Source organism: Megalops cyprinoides, chromosome 18 (assembly GCF_013368585.1).
Source record: "Megalops cyprinoides isolate fMegCyp1 chromosome 18, fMegCyp1.pri, whole genome shotgun sequence".
NCBI lineage: Eukaryota > Metazoa > Chordata > Actinopteri > Elopiformes > Megalopidae > Megalops > Megalops cyprinoides.
Window position 1 is genome coordinate 18974554 of NC_050600.1, and position 23995 is coordinate 18998548.

The following is a 23995-nucleotide window of genomic DNA, read 5'->3' on the forward strand; positions in this document are numbered from 1 at the left end:
GGCTGCTGATGCACTGTGAACATTTAGCAACAGCAATTAGTTGTGGCTAAATTATTTTTCTGAACTTGTTTAACAAGTTATACATATATATGTCAGACTAGCTTTTATTAATAGCTCTAGGAACCTAGCCAAGTATACTGAAGGGCACAGAGTAGGATGGTGGCTGACAAAATGTCATTATAGTGTCTAAAATAACCAGTTCAGTCTTAGATAGTAAACCTTAATGATCAAAACCATGAAGCAGACAGAAAATAAACAGGATGTACCCATTTTGGCCTGATTCGGTCAGCAGTTTGATCCAAATCACGATGAATCAGGGATGGTACAGGCGGCTGCTCCTTGTGCTGTGTCACCACCCACAGGCCAACGCGTGTGAGAGCCCTCCAAGAGTAACCTACAGTCCGAATGGTTTTAGGGAATCGTGTTGCCCAAGCCGCATCTCATAAGGGAGTCTACTCACCAAAGCAATAATGCAGTGCATCTCAGAGCAGCACAGATATGACCACAGGTAAATATGGGAAGACTGATGCCAGCCCAAAAAAGCTCTAAAAGGTGCTGAAATAGCAGGGTCACAGATAAACCGGAAACTGCCCAATCTTTAGCATGTGCAATGGCCAACTCATGACATCACCTGCCACCTACTGATGGTGGTTCTGGTAAGCATGGACTTGGTACTGTTGGACTTTACTGCGCTGTACTCCTTACTGGTAAAAGGTCGTTGCGTGTATTGTGTGTTATTGTGAAGTTCTGGGCCAACAGCTTTAACAGCAGAGTGCATAACATGCCACATGCACAAGCATATCCCTATACCTGAGCATGCCAAATGTTTTATGTATGAAAATGAAAAGTGTTTTTTAAATTTCATTTCAGAATGGCATTCATCCTGAAGACCTGAAGATTATTAATAACAGTGTGTTTCCAGGAGATGAAAGTCTAAGCCATCAGTCTCAAACATCAGTTAAACATTTTTGTGCCCAGATGTTTGACTGAGTCTATCCATTTCGTGAGAGGAATCCAGAGACTGGTGTATTTTACAGCCATACTCATGTTTTTAATCAAGTGTGTTTCTCAACTTCTATTTATTTTCATATATTTTCATTTCAGATATTCAAAGCAATTCAGAACCCCCCTGGGAAATTATTCATCATAACACTACTTTATTAGTCTCTCTGTGCAAGGAATTTTTCATTGTGTACATTTTGCCTTTTAACTTGCGTTCAAAACGGCGATTAAAACCAGAAATGTTTACATGCCAGATGGTAGTGTTGATTTCTTTCAGGCATTATTTTGGTGTTAACATGAGCTTAGACATCTTTATAACAAGTACTTATCTTGACACTATCAACCATCACTATTGCAGAGAGTGAGACCCTGCTACCCATTTTCGTCAATCACTTGACATGATTGTTTTGTCACACACACACAGAGAGAGAGAGAGAGAGAGAGAGAGAGAGAGAGAATGATTACGTATTTTAAAAGCAGGCAGTAGTTGATGTAACACATGTATCATGATGGTTAGAAACATGAGATTTCCTGTTAATGTATTCATTTGTAACCCTTGCATGATCTATGCAAGTTGATTTAACATAATCATCATGAATCTCAAGGGTCCACATTCTTCAGCTGCAAAGCAATCATGGACCTAACAGGCATTGAGTAGATGTGGGTACCTTTTCTAGCTAACCTGAACCTTCTAAAGACAAATGCGGGTCAACCCTTTTTCAAGTAACATGACCCAATGCCACTATATCACCATTTTTTTTCCCATCATGTTAGGAACATCCATCAATTCCAACTTTTTAACACTAGAGGTCACTATACACCTTATGGATAACCATTCTTTTTGTTTTGAGATATAAAAAAGTGAATAAAACCTTCACTGAACTGTTTTCATTGTTTGAGTCTTTGATTTTGCTTTCTGATAAGTTCATCATGGGAGAAACAGTAGGCAGCAGGCACCTGTATGCAGCATGTGTGGATTCTGCCTTTTGCAAAATGAGCTGGGCATGTCTCTTACTTGAAAGCCGTGCCAGGTGGCTTGTTCTGCCGGCGGGTCTGATGAGGTGAATGATGTACTCGGACGAATTGCAGACACAGTACTTTAGATACACAGCAACTCTGGTACTGTATATTTTCGATCGCCACGCTTGAATTCCATACCGCCAGACACACCACAATTCCCTCTAAATACATAATCTTCATACCAATCCCCTTCAGGGAAAACAGAAAAAAACACATATATTATGGCTCAACATGCTTTCATAGTTTCTAGGTCACCAGTGCCAGTGGCCTGTTTTTATTTCAGAGATTAATGGCAAGCCTTTGGAATGGGACAGGACAATTCAGTTCAGTGCACTGCAGTATACTACAGTGTCAATGCTCCGCACAGGGCGGTTGGTCAGTCAGTACATGCCCGAGTGTTAGGAGCAGAGGGAGCAGCTGCAGTGGCCTCTGTGGGACAGGTGTTTGCAGGATTCTGCTGCCCTCGGCCTTTCCACACACAGGATTGTCCCACCTGCTCAGGCACATGTCCCCCCCTGTGGTGCCTGATGTGACAAACCGACAACAGCTGGGGCACTGCCGCCCCCCCGCCCCCAAATGCGTGCTCATCCAACTTCCATCCATTCCCACATAGCCACACATTGCACTGTAACAGTTTGTGTGTATCTAGATGTGCTTACCTAGGATACGTTTAACTATCTATTTCACTCTTTAGTGGTTTGTACAGTTGGATTTTTTTTAGTAAAGCAATATGAATGAGGAGTCTTACTCATGGCTATAACTGCTGTGCCCAGTCATAGATTCAAATGTTCAACTTTTTGTTGCTAGTCCAGTAATGTCATAGGGCTTACGTTTCATGAGTCTGTCTGAGGAGACCTAAAACATCACTGTATGTATAATTAAGTGTTTGCAAAAAAGAATACATGCAAACTTCACCCAAATTAGCATATTTGAGAAATATGTTCATGTCCATAGTGATTCTATGTGTTGAATTTACAAATACTATCATCTTGAAAAAAAAAGTTACTGGGAAAAGCTCCAATCAATCCAATAGCTCTTTCTAAGAAACAGCTTATAATACCCAGTTTTTCAACAACAGCCTGCTTCTGGATATTACATTTTGAAATCACATGGTCAGTGGGCATGAAAGGTGAGGACTGAGGAGAAGCAACTCAAGGTTGCACAAAAACAGGCCAATGATAATCCTGTGTGCATGTTGAAATCTCAACAGGTTGGTTGTACCCACACAACCTTTCCTCTTTGCAGTGATCTGCAGTGTCCACCCTAAAACAAACACGCGTGTGGCCGTCAATTTGTCTCAGCTGCGTGACCACAGAAATGTGGGTGTTCTCCCTCTCTTACTTATTCAAATAAACATTTTGCAATGCAAATCCAACAGACACAGGACAATGGATTGCTCTCAAAGCTGGGTCTTATCTTGAGAGAAAATAGCTACCTTTTTTTTTCAACTGGAGGTTCCAAAAAGAGATTCAGGGCTCCAAATAAAATGAGAAATAATGAAAATCTATCCAGTTCAATAAAAGAAACAAATATTTTTTCTCGAACTTGTTCCTACATTTTATGTTAAATGTAGGTGTAATGACGCCCGAGCTGTCATCCTGGAAAAAAAAAAACAAAATAGGGATCAATATCAACGATAAAGTAACAAAACACCTGTGTAGGTCTTCAAATTAAATAAATAATTAAACAATAACAACTCCATTTAGCAACAATGATAGCATTATTTTCCTGGTACTCAGGTGAGAGCGTCACTACTCACCGTTTTAGTATTTGGTACCCTTTCACACAAGAAGATCGAGAGCTCGGGTCTGAACGAGAAAAAAACTAGCCTTTTGTGGGGCCCGATTCATAATTCGCGAAATACTCCTTAGCTTATTCAAAGTCCGTCAAATACATTACGTTTATATTTTGTTCAAAATAAAACGTTCGCCTAGCAGGACCGCATAGTTTCTGGGGCTTTCATTACACAGTAAATTAACTATATTCCACTCTATTCATTATCGGCATGATAATATTTTTTCAGCAGCTACAGCGAAAGTAAGTTAAAAGACTGCATTTGAAAACTATTTACATGAATCACATATTTGTTGGAAAGCAAGAAATGTATGGAACACAGTAAATAATCTCCGAGCGCTTGAGATCAGTAGATAATGTGACAACGGGACGTTTTAACGCCGCTAGACCAATTGAAAGAGGCTTTATACGGACCATTAATCTCCTATTCTGTTGAGACTACTGGACAAGGAGGGAGGGGCGAACGGCTCGATTCACAGCGCACCTTCCACAGCGCAACACAGGTTACTGTAAAACTGCGACTCAGCTAAAATAAACTGGTTGAAATCCAAAATTAGAAACAAGATGAACTTGTTTTAACGAAAACCATTGGATTTACAGTGTTTCTCAAGCGGAATAGACTATTTTAGAGACTGACGAAGGGACGGAAACAGTTTAAACACCCTGGAATATATTTTTTGGAGCTGCAACTCATACCGATACTGTGGTCGACACTAAAGTTTTGGACATCTACACAGTAAGAAATATTGTTTTATGTATTTTAATCAATATATTTGCTGTACACTTCTGTGCACTTAATCGTATTACTGAAACGCGTCACGGTGTTTATATTTAAAGGAGGCTTAAAATATGATAGGCTATTTTTTCGTGTGGAGCAGTTTTGACGTTGATGACACTTTTGCCTCTAAGCTTTGTAAGAAAAGTACAGACTGTTCTGAATGTAAATACAATTTTATTTACATGTGAGCTCCTGAAAAAAAAATAAATAATAATATTGTGCATAACTGTACTTTCCTTGTATGTAGACGGGTCAGAAAGGCTCTGTCGGTGCTATGGAAACCTTTGGGGCGGGCTGAGTATAGTTATTAAATGTGATGGACAGCTGTGGCATAACAAGGGGCCGGCTAAATACCTCCGCCTGCGAGCTGCCTGGTGCAGTACAGGTGCAGTTTGTATTATTTGACTAAACGAACAGAACAGGGCACGAACATAAAACACTTTCCCAAAGTAACTAACCTATATGCTACATTTATTCGGGATTACAGTGTGTAGGTAGCTAACTTAAATTACGCTAGTGTATTTTTAAAAGTTAAACCATCTTCAACTGTCATGCTTTTTGAAATTAAACTGAACTCTACACTTTTCAGAACGCCTGTTTTGGCAAACATTTCTACTGAACCTCAACACTTCTAGCTGAAATGTCTGTCTACACTGTAATAGCAATATTTCGCAGGAAATAAACAACTACATTGTACTACATTGTACTACATTGTAATGTAGTACCCCCACCCCAGGGACCACACATGACCCTCTGAGGGGCCAGGTGAGGCGGTTTGGCCGCGTCCTCTAAAGGCCTACAGTGGATTTGCGCAGCTGATAAAACGCACTTGTGAAATTACTGTAGCGCTTGTGTATTTACGATAGTTATCATAGCGCTGTGCGGTAGAACTGACACATGTTCGGACGTGGTCTGCCGTGTTCTGTATGTGCTATTGCTGCTGCAGCTTTGTTAGATGCACCTTTGTACCCTTGCTTTGTACGTTTCTGGAGAGAAGACCGTTTGCTAAACGATAAAATGTAAACGTAAACAATGAGCCTCATCAGGTAGGATTACTGTAATTAAGGTGAGCTAAAACGGGAAGGTTCAGATTGTGTCAAAGTGAACGCGGAGGTCCAAACTATTATTAGATTTTGCGCTGGTTTGCATTGGATTAAGTCGGCTACTGGTGAATAATTCTGGCATAGGTGTTAGATGTGTTTTGTTTAAATTAGATGGAATGTCACCTCTCTGTCGTACCCCGAGTCGTCGTCTTCACTCAGTTGGCAGTTCTTTGGTCCCGTGACTGCTCATCATGTGATCTCAGCACAATTAGGGGTTGCGCCGCAGTGTAATGAAATTAAATTGTTGTTTAGCCCTAATGAAATCACTTCACTGCAGCAGACTGAAGTGGGGGAAATGTTGGGTGAAACAACCTTGTTGTATATTCCTGCCTTTAAAAAGAGCGACAGCATTCAGATATCTAAACGCACGAGTGGTGTTAGTTTTAATGAACAGTGCATTGTCGTGAGAAACGCGTTCATTTGTTGGAACATGTTTGGTTCACTTTGTATGGAGTTGCCTTTAAGCGCTCCGCACTGACTGAGTGTCGTCATCAGGCTCATCAGCAAAAAAAAACAAACAAAAAGAAAACAATGATGGGTGGGGAGGTCATTGAATAAATATGTGGAGGCCTAACAATCAGCCTAATAGTCTCATTTGAAATACACTGGATTTTTACGTGTTCTTTCAATACCAACGAGGAATATGAAAGCACTATCAACCCTTCGCAAAGTTCTATATCAAAACAAATGGGCATTGAGCCCGGCATAGTTTGCCTATAGCTTTGCCTAGCTCTCGGACTTCTAGCTTCTAAGCAGCACACTATAGGTTGCATATTTACAAAAGCTACAATGCAGCACAACAGAGCCTTGGCAGCAGTTCTTTTCATTGAGAGCACTCAGGTACTTGCAGTTTGTAGAGAATAAGAGCACAGTGTCATTAGATATACAACAGTGGCCATTCAGCAACGGTAGGTTGTAGGCTTGGAGCCCTGCAGCTGCCTGTCTGTCCCTGCTCTAGTTCTACAGGATGCAGTGTGCTTTTATCAGGCGGTCACAGGGAGGGGTGCATTCATATCCCGTCTCGCTCTCCTTGTCTGCTGGTGAATCTATTGGCACAGTAAGTGTCCGGAAGGATTTACAGTTTTCCAAATCTAAACAAATCGTGCAGTGTACACTTTGTAATTTGTGACTGTTATAATTTAGCTGTATCCACAGTCATTGAGAGACACTCAACATAGCAGAGACTTCTCATCTTACCTGCTCATCTTTACTTGTGCTTACTCACACTGAACCACTGCCAGACACTCACACCAGATACAAATTGGAGACAGTCCACTGCCCCTTTAAAGAGTCCTGACTACAAATACAGTACCTCATTTTATAAGCAGAGCCAACATACTGAAAAAAAGGCATTACAGTAATTCTCAAAAGTCCTGTCCTGATCCAATACACTCATGAAATATATTTAGTCTAGTAAATCTGAATTATTAATCATCACAAATCTGTAATACTTTTCAGTCTCGGTTATATATTTCAGCACACACTATGAGCAGGAACTGTACACTACGTTGTCTTGTCAGGGCTGTTCTCCTTGTTATTAAGAACACTGCCTTCGTGAGTTCGACTCGTCTGAAGGTCTTTGCTCCCGGTGCTGACAGGTCCTTAGAGGAACCTGGTGTCAGCTAGAATGGCTTCAGTTAGAATTGGTTTATTTCACTGAGAGAGCCCACACCCGCAGCCAGCATGTTTCTGAGGCAGGGTTCCCCTGCTACAGCTTATCTTCAGCATCACAGCCTGGTAATTACCCCTTCTGCTTTGGAGGAGGAATCAAAGCGAACTGAAACTGGTTGAAAGTGCCCAGGGGACTCTCTGGTCAATTTGTCAGCTGGCCATCGGTCAGTGGTGGTCCCCTGCCCGCATAATTCTGGCACAGGGAGGCCCAGTTTTCTTATATCCACCAGTGTAGCGGAAGTTAAGTGTGCCTCGAGCAAAACTGAGCTGAAACACGGTCCCTAAGCCTGGTGAACTCTCTGAATTGGTGAGGGAGTGAGTGTCAGTTGTCGTTACGATACAACACTCCAGCATACATACAGATTGAACTATTTCTGGTGTCAGCTCTGGTGACATGTCCTTAATGACCGTTCTGTCTTTTACAGCTGAAAGGGCCCGGTTTTGATGGCTCTCCTTAGGCGCACCCGAGGACCACTCTGACCGTGCAAAAATAAAAAAAAAAAAGCGAATGTCCTAAATTCAGAGGCGCTTATTTAACTGAGCCGAATCTGGTAGAGATGTTGCCTTGGAGCACAGTGCATGCCTTCGCCTTTAATACACAGTCAGATTGAGCGGATTACAGTAGAGTATCAGGGTGGCTTTGTTTCCCTGCGCAGAGCGAATAGTCTCTCCTGGCAGTAGCTACCTTGTTTTCTCAGAGCAAGCGCCGGACTCCTGTAGTCTCCTGCCTCCACGTGATCGCGCGGCATGTGATCTATCTCCAGGCAGCGGGGAGGCGGATGACTTAGTCAAATGCCGTATTGACTGATCGACGGCACCCATGGTATCACGCTGCACTGTACTAAAGACCAGCAAAGCCTCCTCTGTAGACAAGTGTGCCTACACTTGTGGCACGGTGACAGCACAGTGGAAAAAAGGCAACCGGAATTTGTTCTTGTTGGTGGTATGTTTGGACCTCACAGCACAACACAACTAGTGGTTCTAATATTTCTGCTGAGGGATGGTTGTACTGATAATCACAGTGATGACATTCGGAGAAGCAGCACAGCATTAGCAGCTATTGATATTTTACTCTCCATTGGCACTGAGAAAGGTAGCTGCAGATCTGTATGTAGTTTCGTCCCAAGGGCAGTAGGTTCCACCGAACAGTAAAATTTGTTGTTCCTGTTTTGCCTGGGAAAAAATGGGATGAAGTTTGTGTGGTTTAGCAAGTGAATGACGTGTGACATGTGAGTGTTCAGTGGTTGCACCTGCCGCTTTGCCTGAAAGGGAGATAACGGCTGTGTTATCAATGGTGCTGAGAGACAGAACTTACAGCCTCGCTCACCCTGAAGCCTTAAATCAGTATGAGAAACCTTTTGAGCTGGCTATGGAAATTTAAGAGTTATCATGGCACAGATTTTTATCTGTTAATGCACAGTGACATACAAATACTTCTCTCTGTGTCTGGCCCTTCCTCACTGCTTCAGTCACACTGCAGTAGGCAGTAAAATTTATCCCAGGCAGGCCTCCTCACATTCCTTCTGATCAGTAAACATGAAGCAATAAAAACATTGATGAGTTATGTAATAAAAACTGTGTAAGTGATCTTGTTGTCAACACCAGGCTGTAAGAAGGTTTTTTGAAAGTAGCTTTGTTTTGTTAGTTTGTTTTTTCTTTTTGGCAAATTCAAAAGTATTTGAAGATAATCCTGGGGAAACTCTTAAATTTGACATACTAAGCACCTGCCAAATCAGTATTGCTTAAGAGATAGATTTCTAAGTGCTTGGTATGACCAAGTACAGATTATGTTGTATTTTGGCACAAAAACAGTCTGTGTGAGTCAGGTAACACTCAGAGGGAAACAGACTACAAAGGATTACAAAGGAAAATTCTGGAAGTCACTGGCCACTGATGGCAAAGCCATATATATTCAGGAAAACCAAGAAATGTGAAGGACAGAAAGCAAACTTGGTGGTTACTTCAGTAAGCAGGGCAGGAAATGGCTATGGTAGGAGATGGTGATGGGTCACATGGGGGGCAGAGCATCTGAGAGCTAGTTGGATGTGTCAGGGCGACAGCCATCACAACAAAACATCCTGTGCTACCAACAGGGTTTGCTGCACCTCCACCAAAGTGGGTTGCCTCTGTTCCAGGTCTCACTGTTCTTCTGCAGCAGCAGTCCCAGAGCCCCCGCCCTCCATCGCTGCTGAAACAGATCCAGTGTAGGCTGGCTCCCTTCTGTTTTAGCTGTCCTTTCTGTTTGCCTCCACTGTTTGCTTTTGGAGATATAAAAGAACAGACAATGAAGTAACAAGGTGCCTGTGTTTTAGCGAGTGCAGTGGCCAGAGCAAGGCTGGAGGGGGTGTGGTTCAGCAGCAATACTGAAACAGGTGTGCAGTTCACACTGATATCTAAACATGCGTTAGCCCTGTGGGGTGCCCCCCTTATAGTAGGGGTGTAGGGGTGTGGGCCGCATTTCCGCCTGGACCTTAGCTTAGCGCTGCCCCTTGCTCAGACTTACCCCAGCCCGGCTGACCTGGCTGTCATTGAGCCGCAGCAGAACAGTGGAACAGGGGCCATTTGCAGGGGTCATTAACAGATTATTAATGTAATCTGCAACGCTTTTTCTTGATTACAGCCTATCTCACTGCACGGGAGCGTGATTACCCTCATGGAACTAAAGGATCTTCTGTGAGGAAAAGAGACAGGAGCAACGTCTGAGCTGCAAAGAGTGAACCTTCCCTGACATTAGACTTTAAAAAACATCAATGTTGCCTGAAGAAGACTATTGGGGACCTACCAGCCATTTCACCCTGCTCTTTATTTGCTGATTTATGAGGGCTCCATGAGCAGTTGTTTTGCTGTGCACCATATTTAAAGTCAGTAAGTGTTCATTCTTTGCAGTTTGGGAGTTGCACATTTATTTTTTTATATTTACTTTTTCTTTTGTGCATGTAGTCAGGGTCTTCCATGAGGGCCAGGCACTGCTGTGCGACTTTTTGGGACTGAAATCTCATTTTGTATGGAATAATTAAAGAGCAAATCCTCCCTTCCAGACACATGGAAATGGCTGTGTGATTAAAATGTTGAGTTTTCATGAAATGGGATACTGTCATTTAGACTATGAGACCCTGCAGGGGTATTAAGGGGTTCGGTGGTAGCCGCTTTCTCAGGGCAGGTACCTGTGTGTGCTTTGAAGGCTCACAAGTAAGAGCGGAATGACTGGCTGAAGGGATGTTGAAAACACAGATTCACTCATCACTCGTGCATTTCAGAAGGGGGCCAGCACTTGCTGTTGGCAGAGGATGGCATTCTTGTGGAAGGGAGTGGAGGTTTATCCATGGTGAAACTCCAGTTTTTGACATGCATACCTAAAACATTGGAAGTTAAGGCACAGCAGTGTAAAATAAAGAATTTCAGTGATTACACCCTTAAAAGGCTCTCAGTTGCATGTCTGTGTGGAAGAAAATAGTCCCTTTGAGAAGCCCTCATGCTCTGTGGTTTATCTTAGATTAGATCTGCAGTGATTGTGAGCAGGCTATGTGAGCAAATGCTAACTACTTTGTTCAGTATTGCCTAATTTGTTTGTGTTTGCTGTTTCAATAGAAGCTACAATTTCCCACACAGTGAGTGGTAGTGTGTGCTCCACCAGCAGACATGAGATAAGAGGCGCTGTTTCCATGAAGGCTATTCCCCGTGTAAGATAATATACCATTTCCTTTGCCAATGGCACTGTGACCATGTGGCACAAATGCTGAGGGACACATCAAAACTGTAGAGTTCCATGAGACCCTAGATGAACCATAGCACAGTCTCTCTCCTAGAAAATATAAGCGTGGGATTATGCAATAGAAAGGACAATACCTGATTTTAAATCAAAATGAGTTGCACATGTATGCATGGAATTTAGGCTGTTGGTGAGTATCTGTGACAAACGGAAGCACAGCACAGCAGTTGCTGCATGGAGAGGGCTGTGGACAGAGGGGAATCCTGTAGAGAAGCTTTAGGGCTGTAGCATTAGGGTGGAACGCAGAGACAGATGGGCTAGCCAGGCCCATGGAGGAGGGGGCAGGGAAAGCCACGACCGACCCTATCCCAGAGACCCCCACCAATGAGGAGAAGGATTATAAAAGAGATGGACAAGTCACATATAAAAACACAAAGGTGAGGGAGGGGGAGGGGCTGTGAACTGCTGGGTTTTACACACAACTACACTGGTCATTTAATGTGCTTTTTCAAGGCCTGCTGCACTCTGCACTGAGTTGTCCTCACAGGTAGCAGATATATGCTGCTCAGCAGGGGGTCTCACACACAGCTCAGCAAGCGTACGTGGTCACGGTCGTGGTCATGAGGTGTCCATGGTGACGCACATACCGATTGCAAGCTTCCCAGAGGTGCTCTGCTGGGTTCATGTTGGGTGGAGACTGTTCCCATGCTTTAAGGAGAGGGCAGAGTTCTGTGGAGAGCAAAGTGTGGCATGTCTATGGCAAGAGCATTGGTCTCTACAACATTGCATCAATGAGGAATCACCAGTGACCGTAACATTGTAACAGTGTGGTTTTGCCAGTTTCTGTTGGAGTGCCTGTATGTCAAAGGCACTGCATGCTACCCTAAGCAGGTTATTTAGACCCAAGAGGAGCAGGTCGGGTCATGGTGATGTGTTTATGCAGCACCTCGGGATGCTAGAGTCTACTCACCCCAGATATGCCTTGGTTCGATATGCTGGTCTTGCACAGGGCTGGTTGTGATTGACTGTCCTGGCTGCTGTTGAACAGGAGCTGATCCAGTCTGAATGTGTGCTTGGTGCCCTTGGAAGTTGGTTTTCCTACCACCAGTGTCTAGACAGCTTCCTCCCCTCTGATTTATGGCAGTTATGACATCTTTTTATCTAATTAGTGCAAGTTTTCCCTGGCTCTTTTTACCCATGTTCAGAGGTGCAGAAAAAAGACATGACGATTTTACACCTTCAGACCATACTACCATATATGGTGTGTTACAGATTCACAACTGACAGATTAGTCTTTATTGACAGATGAAGTCAACTGAAATACTTTTGCGCTGATAATGTGTAAACATATGCTTCTAGGGAAATGTTGGTGCAAAAATAATTTGTTGCTTTTCTAATGCGTCTCGGTGTACATCAAAGTTTAATATTACATTTGTTTACTATGCAATTTCCTTAGTGAGGTAAATGGTTATGGAAATCAATCAGCAATGAGAAGAGAAAGAAGTTTTTTAATTTGCCTCTGTTCCAATCATTCAGCAGACAAGCTGCCACCAAGGAGATTAAAGATATACTTGGAGTGTGTTTGACTTTGTGAATTGATCGAAATAACTCCCTCTCTGATAGTATACGTGACCCTCCCTTGCAAGAGTGAAATGAAAATGCAATCCTCTTTATGCTGGACTAGGAACAGTCTAAATCTATAGGAAATGGGGCTTTGGCTTTTAAAGCTTCAGCATATTAAAGAGTGTTCTGTCTCTGGATGAAAAGCACAGACAGTAATGCTTTTGTAGCCACACTGTTATTGGTGGAAGAGCAGAAGTCAGAATTAAGATCAAAGGTACATGCAGGATCCCAGCAGTTGGTAGGACAGTGATGTGGAGCAGTAATCAGCGCCAGTGGATATTTCTTTGCACAGTTTGAGACCACAGCAGGAAAGAGCCATAGAAATAAATATCTGAATGGCTTTAAAAATTCATCTGGGGTTTTACTCCATGTCTGTGGTGGTCATTTAGACTTTATATTATTTTCACTGTGTTGACAGTAACAAATGACAGAAACTGTTGTGAAAGCGGTCTGCTCTTACAGTGATTAATTGCAGGGAAGCCTATATTTTGACATTGCTGTTGAAAGTTTGTTGTAATGTCTCAGCAGTATGTTCATGTGTAGACATTTCCTTTGGAGTGTGGGATGGTTGTGGCTGATGCGTGTGTTCGTGTAGCTTGTGTGTGAGGTCATTTGTCTTTTGTATGTTTTCATATGAGCAGCGTGTGTGTTCATGTAATGCGTCTATGCGTGTGTGTGTTCATGGGGCCTGCTTGTGTGTTCCTGTTATGAGTGCTCGAGATCGTCCACTCCAGCAGTTGCATTAGACCTCCCCATTCAGTCTCAGAGCGGGCATGCAGGATTTCTGTATAGCACCCAGGAGAAAGTGAAGGGGGCAGGGACGGGGGTGGGGAGAATGGGGACAGAGTATAAGGAAAAAGGAACATGATGCAGGGGCAGAACACTGTGTGCGTGTGTGTGTGTGTGTGTGTGTGTGGGTGGGTGATCAGTGAATGTGCAAAGCGCTGTTGCTCAGTGTGTGGGCAGGTGATTTACTGTTTCTCTCTTTGTCGGATGGACCCCATTGTCTGTAATCTCATTCTTACACAGACAGCTGCTGTTAGGAACATGAATAAATCAGCCATCCTGAAGGATAGAGTGACCCTCTGAATAAGAGAGCGCCTCAATACCCAGCAATCTGCCTCTTGGCATGAGTGCCCCCCGTGGTCTCCATTGTCAGTTAGTGGGTTTTGGTGCAGTTTACCCCAGTCCACCTGACCGTAAATCAAAACAGTTTTGAAAAGTATTGTAAGGTACGATAAGCGCTAAGGTTGTAAAGATAGCTACTGTGACTCTTGATGTGGTATTCTTATTTTGCTATTTCTTCACTCTGCTTTAACTCCACATTTTGTTTTGTTCTTTGTCTGTTTTTTCTTGAAATGGAAAATTCAAACATTTAAATATTTGTGGTCTAACGGGAATGCAATAAGACATTCCAGATATCACAATCTGAACTGGAGCCACCACATAATTTCACTTCATTTGGGAATTGACTCCACCCCTGCAACACAGATACTATTCAAAAACTGAAGCAAAGGCTGTAATGTTGCCAGTTTTTACATCACACCGGTGATTTGTGATTGATTCTTTTCACATCTGCTATCACAAAAGAAAGAATGAGGAAGATGTGGATTTAGACCAATGGGTTCCATATCCTCAGTCATCCCGGCGTGGCCCTACTGCAAAGAAATGTATGCATTTGCCCCGAGACTCAATTAGATAAAGCCACAATCAGGAAGATTTAAGGGATTAGAAGCCACAGGAAATGTCCCAGTGCCAGGGGAGATGTTAAAAAGATGCTGTGGTTTTGTGTGGCTCCGGTTCTATTTTCAAAGTATGCGTTGCACACGGCTATTAATACCCGGGGTAATCTGGTTCTGTCCGCACCACCTTTAAATATTTCAGGAGCCGACGGCACATTAATGGCCGTTACATCACCCTGTTGCCATGGTCACACCTAACGCGGTAAATTTCCTTGCTGTCACAGGATCGCCGCACAGGTGGAATGAGCAACTCAGTGATCTGTTGAACCTTTTCCTGGAGAGTTCCTGGAAAATGCATCAAAAATATTTCACTGTGTTCGGACCAAGAGCTGCAGCTGTAATATTCAGACCTCTACACAAAGGAAATATATACATACTGTATACACACACAGTATACTGTGTACTCATAGTGCAAATAAGCATTTTCCTGTTGAGGGAGTCATGCTGATAATGTTTTAATAATTGAACCATAAGGGCTGCATAACTTGCACTGAAAACAGTGGGAAAGGGAGGTGACATAATAACACCATGAACAGCTGCGCAGTCAGCTAGACGCACAGGATCTGAAAGTTTGCATACTTCTGCACATAGTAGCCGTGAGCGTGCGGTTTCATAACCGTGCCAGTGTTTTTCGTTAGAGGGTTCAGAGAGGGAGCTGAGACGCCTTTCACACAAGTTCTGGCAAACCTCGGGTGTGGCTCTCCTCTGGGCAGTGTGGACCACACCCTTCTGAGACATCCACAGAAACTGGCAACCTGTTTTTAAACCTGTTAAGAAGTGATAGGTGGGTGTGTGCACTTTTCAGAGCGCTTCACTGTGAAAAGAAGGGGAAATTCTCCCCTTGGTCCCCAACCAAAGGCAGAACTTCATGGGAAAATGCATTGATTTTGTATCTGTTCTGGTGGATAACTGATAGCGATCCGTTTGTCATCCAGCCAGGACAAATATGGCCAGGGAAACACCTGCATCAGAAGCTCATATTTTAATTCCAGATCAGATGTCTACACGAATGTGAGTACCACAGGCCTGTACTGGCCCACTGTAGCGGATCACTGCACCGACCTGAGATACCAGCTTCACTGGTTCTGTTTTCCCCGCTACAAGGAGACTCTACTGCCTCTACCATCTCAGATCACCAGGGAGCCTGACTGAAGGAGTTTTCACCTGCTGATCTCAAACCCTCCACTGAGTCTGTCTTATGCTAACGATCAATACTAAGGTGTGACAGAGGACTTCAAGTAGGAGGGAAAAAAAAAACAATGTCTTTATGTAGTGTTGTTGAAAACACTGTTCTTTCCTTCATCTGAATGTAGTTGTTTAGGTAAGTTAGGCAGGTCCACACGGCATGTCTTATTCTGCAGCTAGTTGCACTACCTAGCTAGTTTGAAATTTTTGTTGTGAAAAGTTGTTACTGTAATTGGTTCTGTTCAAACCATGCTATAAGCAAAACTTTCAGAGTGGCACGAAAGTCAAAATTCAGCTAAAAATCTGCTAAATTATCACTCTTTAGTCAATGTTTTCGGCACAGAATTGCTCGCTCTGCGCTCTTGTAGGGTGTGGTGTAACTGTACGGTTGTGGGATTTCACTTTTCTTCTTCAGTGCTTTTTCTGATCCTAAGGCATTGCTGGGTCTGAAATGTGCAGTAAGGCTCAGTGCCAGAGTCAGAACAGAAGGAGTGCAGACTCTGGGTCATGCCCCAAGCTTTTGTCCTGTGACTGAACACTCGCTCATGGTGAATAACACACCTGGGACACCTTTAAGCACTTACAAAGCGATGCCATGAAGAACACTGGGTTTGTTCAGTATGTACTCTGAGTTTGTCTTTCAGTGTTTTCAAGAAGCCAGATGCGTGGTCTGCAACGTTGTAAACTGGGTTCAATGTATGAGGATGCGCCGGAACAATGTGTCTCCATCACATGAGAGAGATACAGGGTCTGCTGAGTAAATGTATTTCATACTGAAGACGTACTCAACTTCTGATACCTGACCTTTTTCTCTCAGGACATACTGATATGTGGTGTCTCAGATAAAACTAGTGGTTAAATGTCTTTTTAAGACAATAGGAATTGGTCCTTATGGGACTGATGGGAACCCATGATCATTTTTCTGCCCCAGGTTTCCCTCTTGATTGACATGTGGCTCAAGTTATTGCAAGGATGAATTTGACATTGTGAAAGTTGGTTGAATAACTTGTGTTGTTGTGTAAAATGTCTGTTTTGTTGTTATTGCGATAACTTGCTTTTGTGTGTATTACTTTTTCATTATTCAAAACATTAATTAATCTCTATAATGTTTAATGTCACTAGTTTTTGTGCAGCTGGCTACATGTTACTTTAAGAGAAATCCATTAGCTCCTTGATGAACTTCACAGGTTTTCTCTTTTTTCCATTGAAAATGGAAATGTTAATATCATGTCACTATCAGTTAAAGGAACACACTGCACACTGACATCGTTGTCAAAAATCAGGATTGGATCCCATAAAAACAGATGACAGCAGCGTTGGCCTTAATTCTTTCTCTCTTTCTCTCAAGCATGTACTGAAGCAACAAAAAAAGTAAATTAAATAAAGGATCTACCTTACTGTTCCCCCTGTGTGTAAAGGTAGTTCAACTGAAAAAATATAGGATGACAGTTTTACAAATGGGAACATTTTGTTCTCAGGAATCTGTTCTCCTGTAATGTCCTGGGACAAACACACGCGAGTGCATTCCCCGCCTATCCTGGGATTTTGCATGTGGACTACATGTGGCTACATTCACACGTCTGTGTGATAGTAACTCTGAGCCATTATGCGTTACTGTTATTCTGCATAACTTCTGTTATGTAGACAGAGATTAGAACAGGGGGGAAGCTGTGCTTTTTTTTGCTCACACACTTTTAAAGGCAGCCAGGGAAACTGGGGTTTTACAGGAAAAGCCCTGTTCCTAGTTTCCCCAGAGAGGTTGTACCACACTCATGCCCTGAATTAGCACACAGCATAGATCTATTTTAGGTAAGTAGCACATCATATCTCTTGGCAGTTCTTTTTGATATCTCTTACACAGGACTGGCGTGGACCCCGCCCCCTGGGACCTTCTCTTTTCTGTGATTGGCCTGGATGATGTGTAAATAAAGCCTGGGTGATTAATTAGATTTCAGTCATGTGTACCTAACGAGGATGTTAACCCTTGGTAAATACAAACTAACAGTGCACGTTAACAATGCTTTGGGTCAAGGTTAGACCTTGGTTTCTAGCCAAAGTCAACATTAAAGCACCCTCTGGGGTCCAGGATGCATTTCCTGTGAAAGTACAGTATAACAAGGCAGACTAAACTTCAGCACAGGCATTGTGTGTTTTTTTTTTTAATGAGCTGCCCAATAGTTCAATTCAAACTTTCCCCATGATATGACTGAGTTCTGAAAGTGTTTTCAAGCCAATGGATGGGGCTTGCAGTAGGTCTTACGTCTCAGCCACACTGCCCTCAGGTACCTACAGAGTCGCCTCTGCGGCGTGTCCTGCCTTGCGGCTTTGTGGGAGAAACCTGCTAAACCCGGTCATGTGCTCTGGGTTTGCGACTGTGCCCATCTGTCTGATGACTGGCAGAACTGTCAGATTAACGAGGGTATTAAAGCAGAGCTCCGTCAGTCCTGACTGGGGGAGAGAGCTGCGCTCGCCCTGTTTGCCTCCACGCTGGTGGATTATGGGAGGCCTGCTCACAGATGGCTAGAGTGGATTTTTTTTTTTGTGCTAGCTCTCCATGACAGAGACTTCGTCCCCTCTCACGGAACTCTGGCTTGTGGCTGTGGGCATTTGCTGTTGGTGAGGTAGACGCTGTGAAGGGCAGAAGACAAAGTGTTCATTAACCATTCACCATAATTGATGTTGGTAAAACCTACTATGTCTTTTACACGGAAAACAAACTATTCAACAATAAAAACAGCAAACAAAGCATATATTGAATCCTATGGCACACACATTACAGTTTCAAACATACTGCACACTTGAACTAGTACAATTTTGCTGTTCTGTGGAACAGAGCTGCACTGTGGATTATGACTGTAAAATCTATAGATGCCACTGAAAACACTTCTTGTTGAGTGAAACTTGTTGAGGGTTCCAGAGCTTATGCCGGTGTAATGGATTTCAGGCATACCAGCGGATACACAGACCCACACAGGTCCCTGGAGGGGTACATCCCCCCACCCCTCTCGTCCCAGCAGTCGGGCCCCACGTGCCGTGCTGCGGCGGTTACTCAGGGGCGAGAGCCAGATGGGCTGGTGGTGTGGGTCGGGCGTGTCCTGGGAGGGGGTGGCGGTAATTAAGCGGGTGCTCGGTGATTTCTGCCAGAAGGAGCTTAACAGGAAAGGCGGGGAGAACCTGAACTCAGCATCGCTGCAGCTGAGGCGTCTGGCTGCTCGGCACCGTCGCCGCCGGGCGGGAGGTCCATATCTCCCTCCCAGCCTTGACAGTTCAACGCTCCATAATTAATGAAGAATCTGTGGGAATCTAGAGGAGTCAGCAGGATTCGTGGATTGGAATGCAAGGATTAGTGTGTGTGTGTGTGTGTGTGTGTGTGTGTGTGTGTGTGTGTCTGTGTGGGGCTGTGTGTACGTGTGTGTACAGCTTTTGTTTTTGTAACTGTATTTCGGTCAGAGAAACAAAGTCCCGCTGTAAATATTGTCAATGAACAGTCCAGAGCTGCAGCCTCCCGTTCTGTGAGGGATCTCAGAGGATTCCCCTCTCAGCTGTGTGGATGCAGGGGATTCTCTGCTGCCTCTGCTGTAATGGAGTTTGACAGGCCTCCCATGGTGCTCTGCAGTGTCAGAGGGCAGGCAGGGGGGGCCGTGGCGGGAGGGAGGCCCATGAATAATGTTAGTGCGGCAAGCGTTTGAGGCCACAGCCAGCGCTGAGCGTGTTGTCCATGGTGGAGTGGTGGGGTGAGGGGTCTCATGGGACCTGTTACTTTTATCTTTTTGGAAGATGGCTACTGAAGTCTCAGAACATGCCAGAAAAAGGAAAACTCACAATACACACGCTTTGGCTAATTTACAGTTCAATCAGGTTGTCACCTCAGAGTATAACAGCATGAGAAAAGAAAACCCGTTCCAGGAATGAGTTAGTCAGGGGAAACTCAGGGCAGAAATAATTTAGACTGACAGTTTCACAGCACGGGATTCATTAATCAGAGTGGACAGTGATATCTTTGCCCTTGTCTGGATTCACTGTGCTACTGTCTGTGTTTTGAGGCACAAAAGACATCATAAATAAGGGCCTATTCACATCTGTGAGAGCAGTCACCCTGTGCTGATTCAGAAAAAAAAAGAAAAAACACTCGCTCTACCCCCTTGTCTGGAGCTCCCTGAACCTCTTACTCATGTTACACATCCATACACACGCTCGCTGTTTCACAACCACACCACAGCACACACACGGCAATCTTCCACTCGCCTGACAGAGAGAAACAGCAGGACTGTTGCTGCGAGGTGGTGTGGACAGTTGTCTCTTTGTCTGCCTCATCAAAGGCTTATTTTTTCCTCCTCAGGGATTGGCCCGTCCTGTCGACAACGTGGACCCCTTTTGTGACGGTGTGTCCCGCTGAATAAGGGAACGCTGTCTGAAGCGGACGATGGTTCGAGAGAGGTAGGAATTTTAACGATGTGTAACCAAAATCCCAGACCTGCCTCGTTAGCTCTCGTAAGGGTGTTAAAGCGAGAAGTTGGTAAATTGAAAACACATGTGAATACTGTGAGTTGACTTGTTTTCCTTCTCCTCTTCCCTGGCAGAAGTTTTATCTTTGTTGTTAAATTGTTGTGCACTCTCTGTAATCCGAGTAATTTGAACCCCAGCACACAGAAAGGGCACGGCTGTAATTGGCTGAGCGCTGGAGTGTAGTCACATGACAGAGTACAGACTCACTTCAACCTTATTGGATGGTCATCTGGAACAGCATAAATGAGCTGGTGTTTTTACATGTGTAGCATGCTGGGTTGTTTTCCTGATTTAAAATTAGTATAGTGCGCAAAAAGACAAAGGAAAAAAACTGAAATCTGAATCAAGAATCAATGAATGTGAATGCAGTAGTATCTGAAGAGAAGGGGAAAGGAGTAGAATGCATTGCTCTGGCAAGCTGTAATTGCAATGTGGTGTGGTGATTTATGATATGAGCTGTCCTGGAAAAACTGAAACAATTTTTGGGAAACTGAAGTTCTATTTGTGGAAGACCTCTTGAATCCTGTGGGAAGATCTGGCACATGATAACAATGTCAAAATTATTTCTGTGCTCCGTGATGCCAGAATGGGGTTAACAAAAAAAAAAAAAAAAAAAACAATATTAAGGGATGTGCATGTTGTGAAGTTTTCCCATGGCACCCCTTAGTATCAAAGTAAAAGGTTCAACTTATCTAGATGAAGGTTGATTAGCCTGAAATTGGACGGATAGGATTAGGCAGATGAAAATGTAACCCTTGGGCCATCAACATCACGTAACACTGTAAAGATATTTAGGACCCTGTATCCTGGTTCTGAGTACAGACTGAGAGAGACAGAGAGAGAGGGGAGGAGAGAGAGAGCCTGTGAGTTCCTCTGACTGATGATGTTCTCTGAGACGGATGGAGCCTCTGCTCCTGGTCAGCAGCTGTTAGATAAGGCCTTGGTTGCGTATCTGTATTTTGCAGAAGAGTCAGGCCTTTCTCAGGGAAACAGAAGTGACCCTCCCATGTTGTTGTCTGACAGAAAGATATGTCCTTTTAGGAAAGGCTTACGTCAGAGAAACAATGCATCAGGAAGCAGTGTATAAACTGTCACACCTGCCACCGGTGTAACAGATTGTCTATTCAGAATGATTAGTGGCGGAGCTTATGCAGGACTGTATGCAGTAGTGTGATTATCAAACTAGAAACGCAATGAAGATTCCCTAAGAGTGTAGTACACGACAGCATGAATTTTTAGTTCTTCTTACTAGTAGTGCTGGAATATGAGGACAGTGCAGGAGTTGAATGGTGAAACCCAGCAGAACCCTCCTCTGCACAGACCTGGCAACCCTTTCCTCAGAGACTCATTCAGAGAGTCGTAGGTGTTTCCAGGTCTTTATGGATGTGGACCAGAGCAGGGCTGGGAGTCTTGACTCTCCTGGGCGCACCTGGAAAAGGGAAATCATACAAAGGCATTGTTACACTGCAGCTGTGGGAGCGGGTGTCCCACCTGCAGTCGGGCCACACAACCAGTCACACCATATTAAAGCCATTATTTTAGGTATATAATTAGCAGTTTTAGCTCTTCACTGATAAATTATTGGTAGTTTTTCTTACACTTACTTACAATTAGTGCCTTAACCCAAGAAAAGCTCAACAGGTATTCGAGGATTATCCCTAGAGAATGTCTTCAGTTGGATGTACCAAATGCAGTTGCTCCAAACGAACTGATTTATGAATTCTTGAAATAGTATGCACAAACAAACATTTTTCATGTTTCTTTCTTTTTTTAGAGAGACAGTCATCCTCAGTATCTCTTAAAGCAGGTTACTACAACACAGCAAAGTGCAGTGGCTTGATCCTAAAACAAGAAAATCTGCAGGTTAAACCCCTTGAGTATCAAAAGAAATTTTGAGTCATTTAGTCAGGTAGCCCTAGAGCTGTCAGATGATATCTGATCTCTCTTTTGTTGTGTTTCTCTGAAGGAGCGCTGTGATATCTAACCCTGCTAGCTGGATCTCTTGTATTTTGTTTCTCTGAAGGACTTCTGTGAATTCAGTCTTTTGTGCTGTGTGTGTCTCTGAAGGAGTACTGTGAATTCAGTCTCTTGTGCTGTGTGTCTCTGAAGGAGTGCTATGATATCAGTCTCTTGTGCTGTGTGTCTCTGAAGGAGTGCTGTGATATCAGTCTCTTGAGTTTTGTGTCTGAAAAAGTGCTGTGATATCAGTCTCTTGTGCTGTGTGGGTCTTTGAAGGAGCACTGTGTCTGTGTGCCTGCAGGTCGCCGGTGCTCACGCATGCCCCCGTAGCCGCTCCGAGCAGGAGGCAAGAGTGAGGAGTGCCCCCTGTCTACTGCAGTATGGTGTAGCCCACAAGCAGAGCAGTCAAGATGATGGCCTCAGTCCTCGCCGGTGGAAACCGGGACCGGCAGTCTCCCATCCTGAGAGGGGTGGATCCAGAGACCTGCATGATTGTCTTCAAGAACCACTGGGCCCAGGTACCTCTGACACCTCAGGACCGCGGACTGCCCCTTGTGGTCCGAGCAGCCGTGCGATGGGGCTTTTTCACAAGAGATTTCGAATTAGTTGGACCCCGCTGTCTTTCTTTCGCCTCATAATAGTTGGCAGGAGTCTTGCTGTCAAATTTGAACATGGCCAGAGTGCAGCACTTGGCTTTGAAACACAGGGGCCATTTGAGAGCTTTCCTTCACGCTCCTGAAAGCAGGACGTAGACACACTTGGGCTTTGTTTCTGAGCTGGACAGCAGAGCTGACGCTTGGAATCAGTCTCTGGCGCTGTTTAGAGTACTGGACTGTAAAGAGTAAACAGGATAAAATAACAGGAGCTCTCACAAACGCCGGGTTTCAGTTTACACATTAAGTCATTAGTTTTGAGGTAAATCACACTTGTCTAATGAAGAACTCCTGGCATTCCTGGATGCAGGATGGGGCACTAAGACCATTTAGGGGGTGGGGGGATAAATTTAAGGACAAGGTCCTTAATATTTGGAAGGAAGGCTTTTTGCATTTTTGGTTAGGGGTAATGGTATGGCTTTTAACCAGAGAATTTCTGGCTTTCTGATTTTTCACATTTAAATTACTTCCTTTAATTTACCTTTCTATAGTAAAGGAACAATGTATATGTATGGTATTAGCAGTTGTATGTATTGTTATGAATTTTCATGGCTTGTTGGCATTTGTTTATTATTCAAATTTAATATTCACACTAAAAAGGGAAATTAAGTGTTTGTTTTATCTCTGTACACTACATTCCAAATTACAGTGTCTCCATTCCTGGTAATCAAAATAGTAATCAGCTGTTCATTCCAAGCAAACAGATCAAAACTTAGATGTGGGGTATTGCATCGAAAAAATATCAAAACCAACTTAATGAGCCATTAACACCACTTGCTCTGTCATTTCTGCCGGAAAACAAGATTTTCCCCAAAGGTGCATGAATGTCATGTTTCTGCGATCTCTTTCTTGTTAACTAGATTAAAATGGGGAATTTAGAAAAGGCATCAGGGAGCTTTAGAAATAGCTAAATGTCTGTTTGCTCTCACTGATCATTTTTTCTCATGGGATATTCCATACATTAAAAACTCCATCAGTGAAAGGATCTGAGAATCTCCAAAACAACACAGTTTTCACTCCATCGTCTGACTTCTTTCAGCGCAGTCTTTTGTGCTGTGTGTCTGTTTTTAGTGTTCTCACTGCCAAGTGAGTCTTTCTTTGTTGTTAGCGTTCTTTCTGCAGAGTGAGTCTCTGGTGTCAGTGTTCTCTCTGCAGAGTGAGTCTCTGGTGTCAGTGTTCTTTCTGCAGAGTGAGTCTCTGGTGTCAGTGTTCTCTCTGCAGAGTGAGTCTCTGGTGTCAGTGTTCTCTCT

General features: G+C 43.6%; 1 protein-coding gene across 2 annotated transcripts in view; it reads left to right on the top strand.

The window, feature by feature from the left end:
- The first annotated feature begins 4309 nt into the window (after positions 1 to 4309).
- The window catches only part of LOC118793191 (protein FAM160A1-like), a 34869-nt gene continuing 15183 nt past the window's right edge, over positions 4310 to 23995 (top strand). Inside the window, exons 1-3 of one of the 2 annotated variants that reach the window (XM_036551248.1) lie at positions 4310 to 4552; positions 19967 to 20064; positions 22394 to 22610. In XM_036551248.1, coding sequence (XP_036407141.1) covers positions 22503 to 22610 — 108 coding nt within the window. In that variant the 5' untranslated portion in view covers positions 4310 to 4552; positions 19967 to 20064; positions 22394 to 22502. Of the gene's footprint in view, positions 4553 to 19884; positions 20065 to 22393; positions 22611 to 23995 lie in introns of those variants that run through there. The other variant, XM_036551247.1, reaches the window with a different exon arrangement.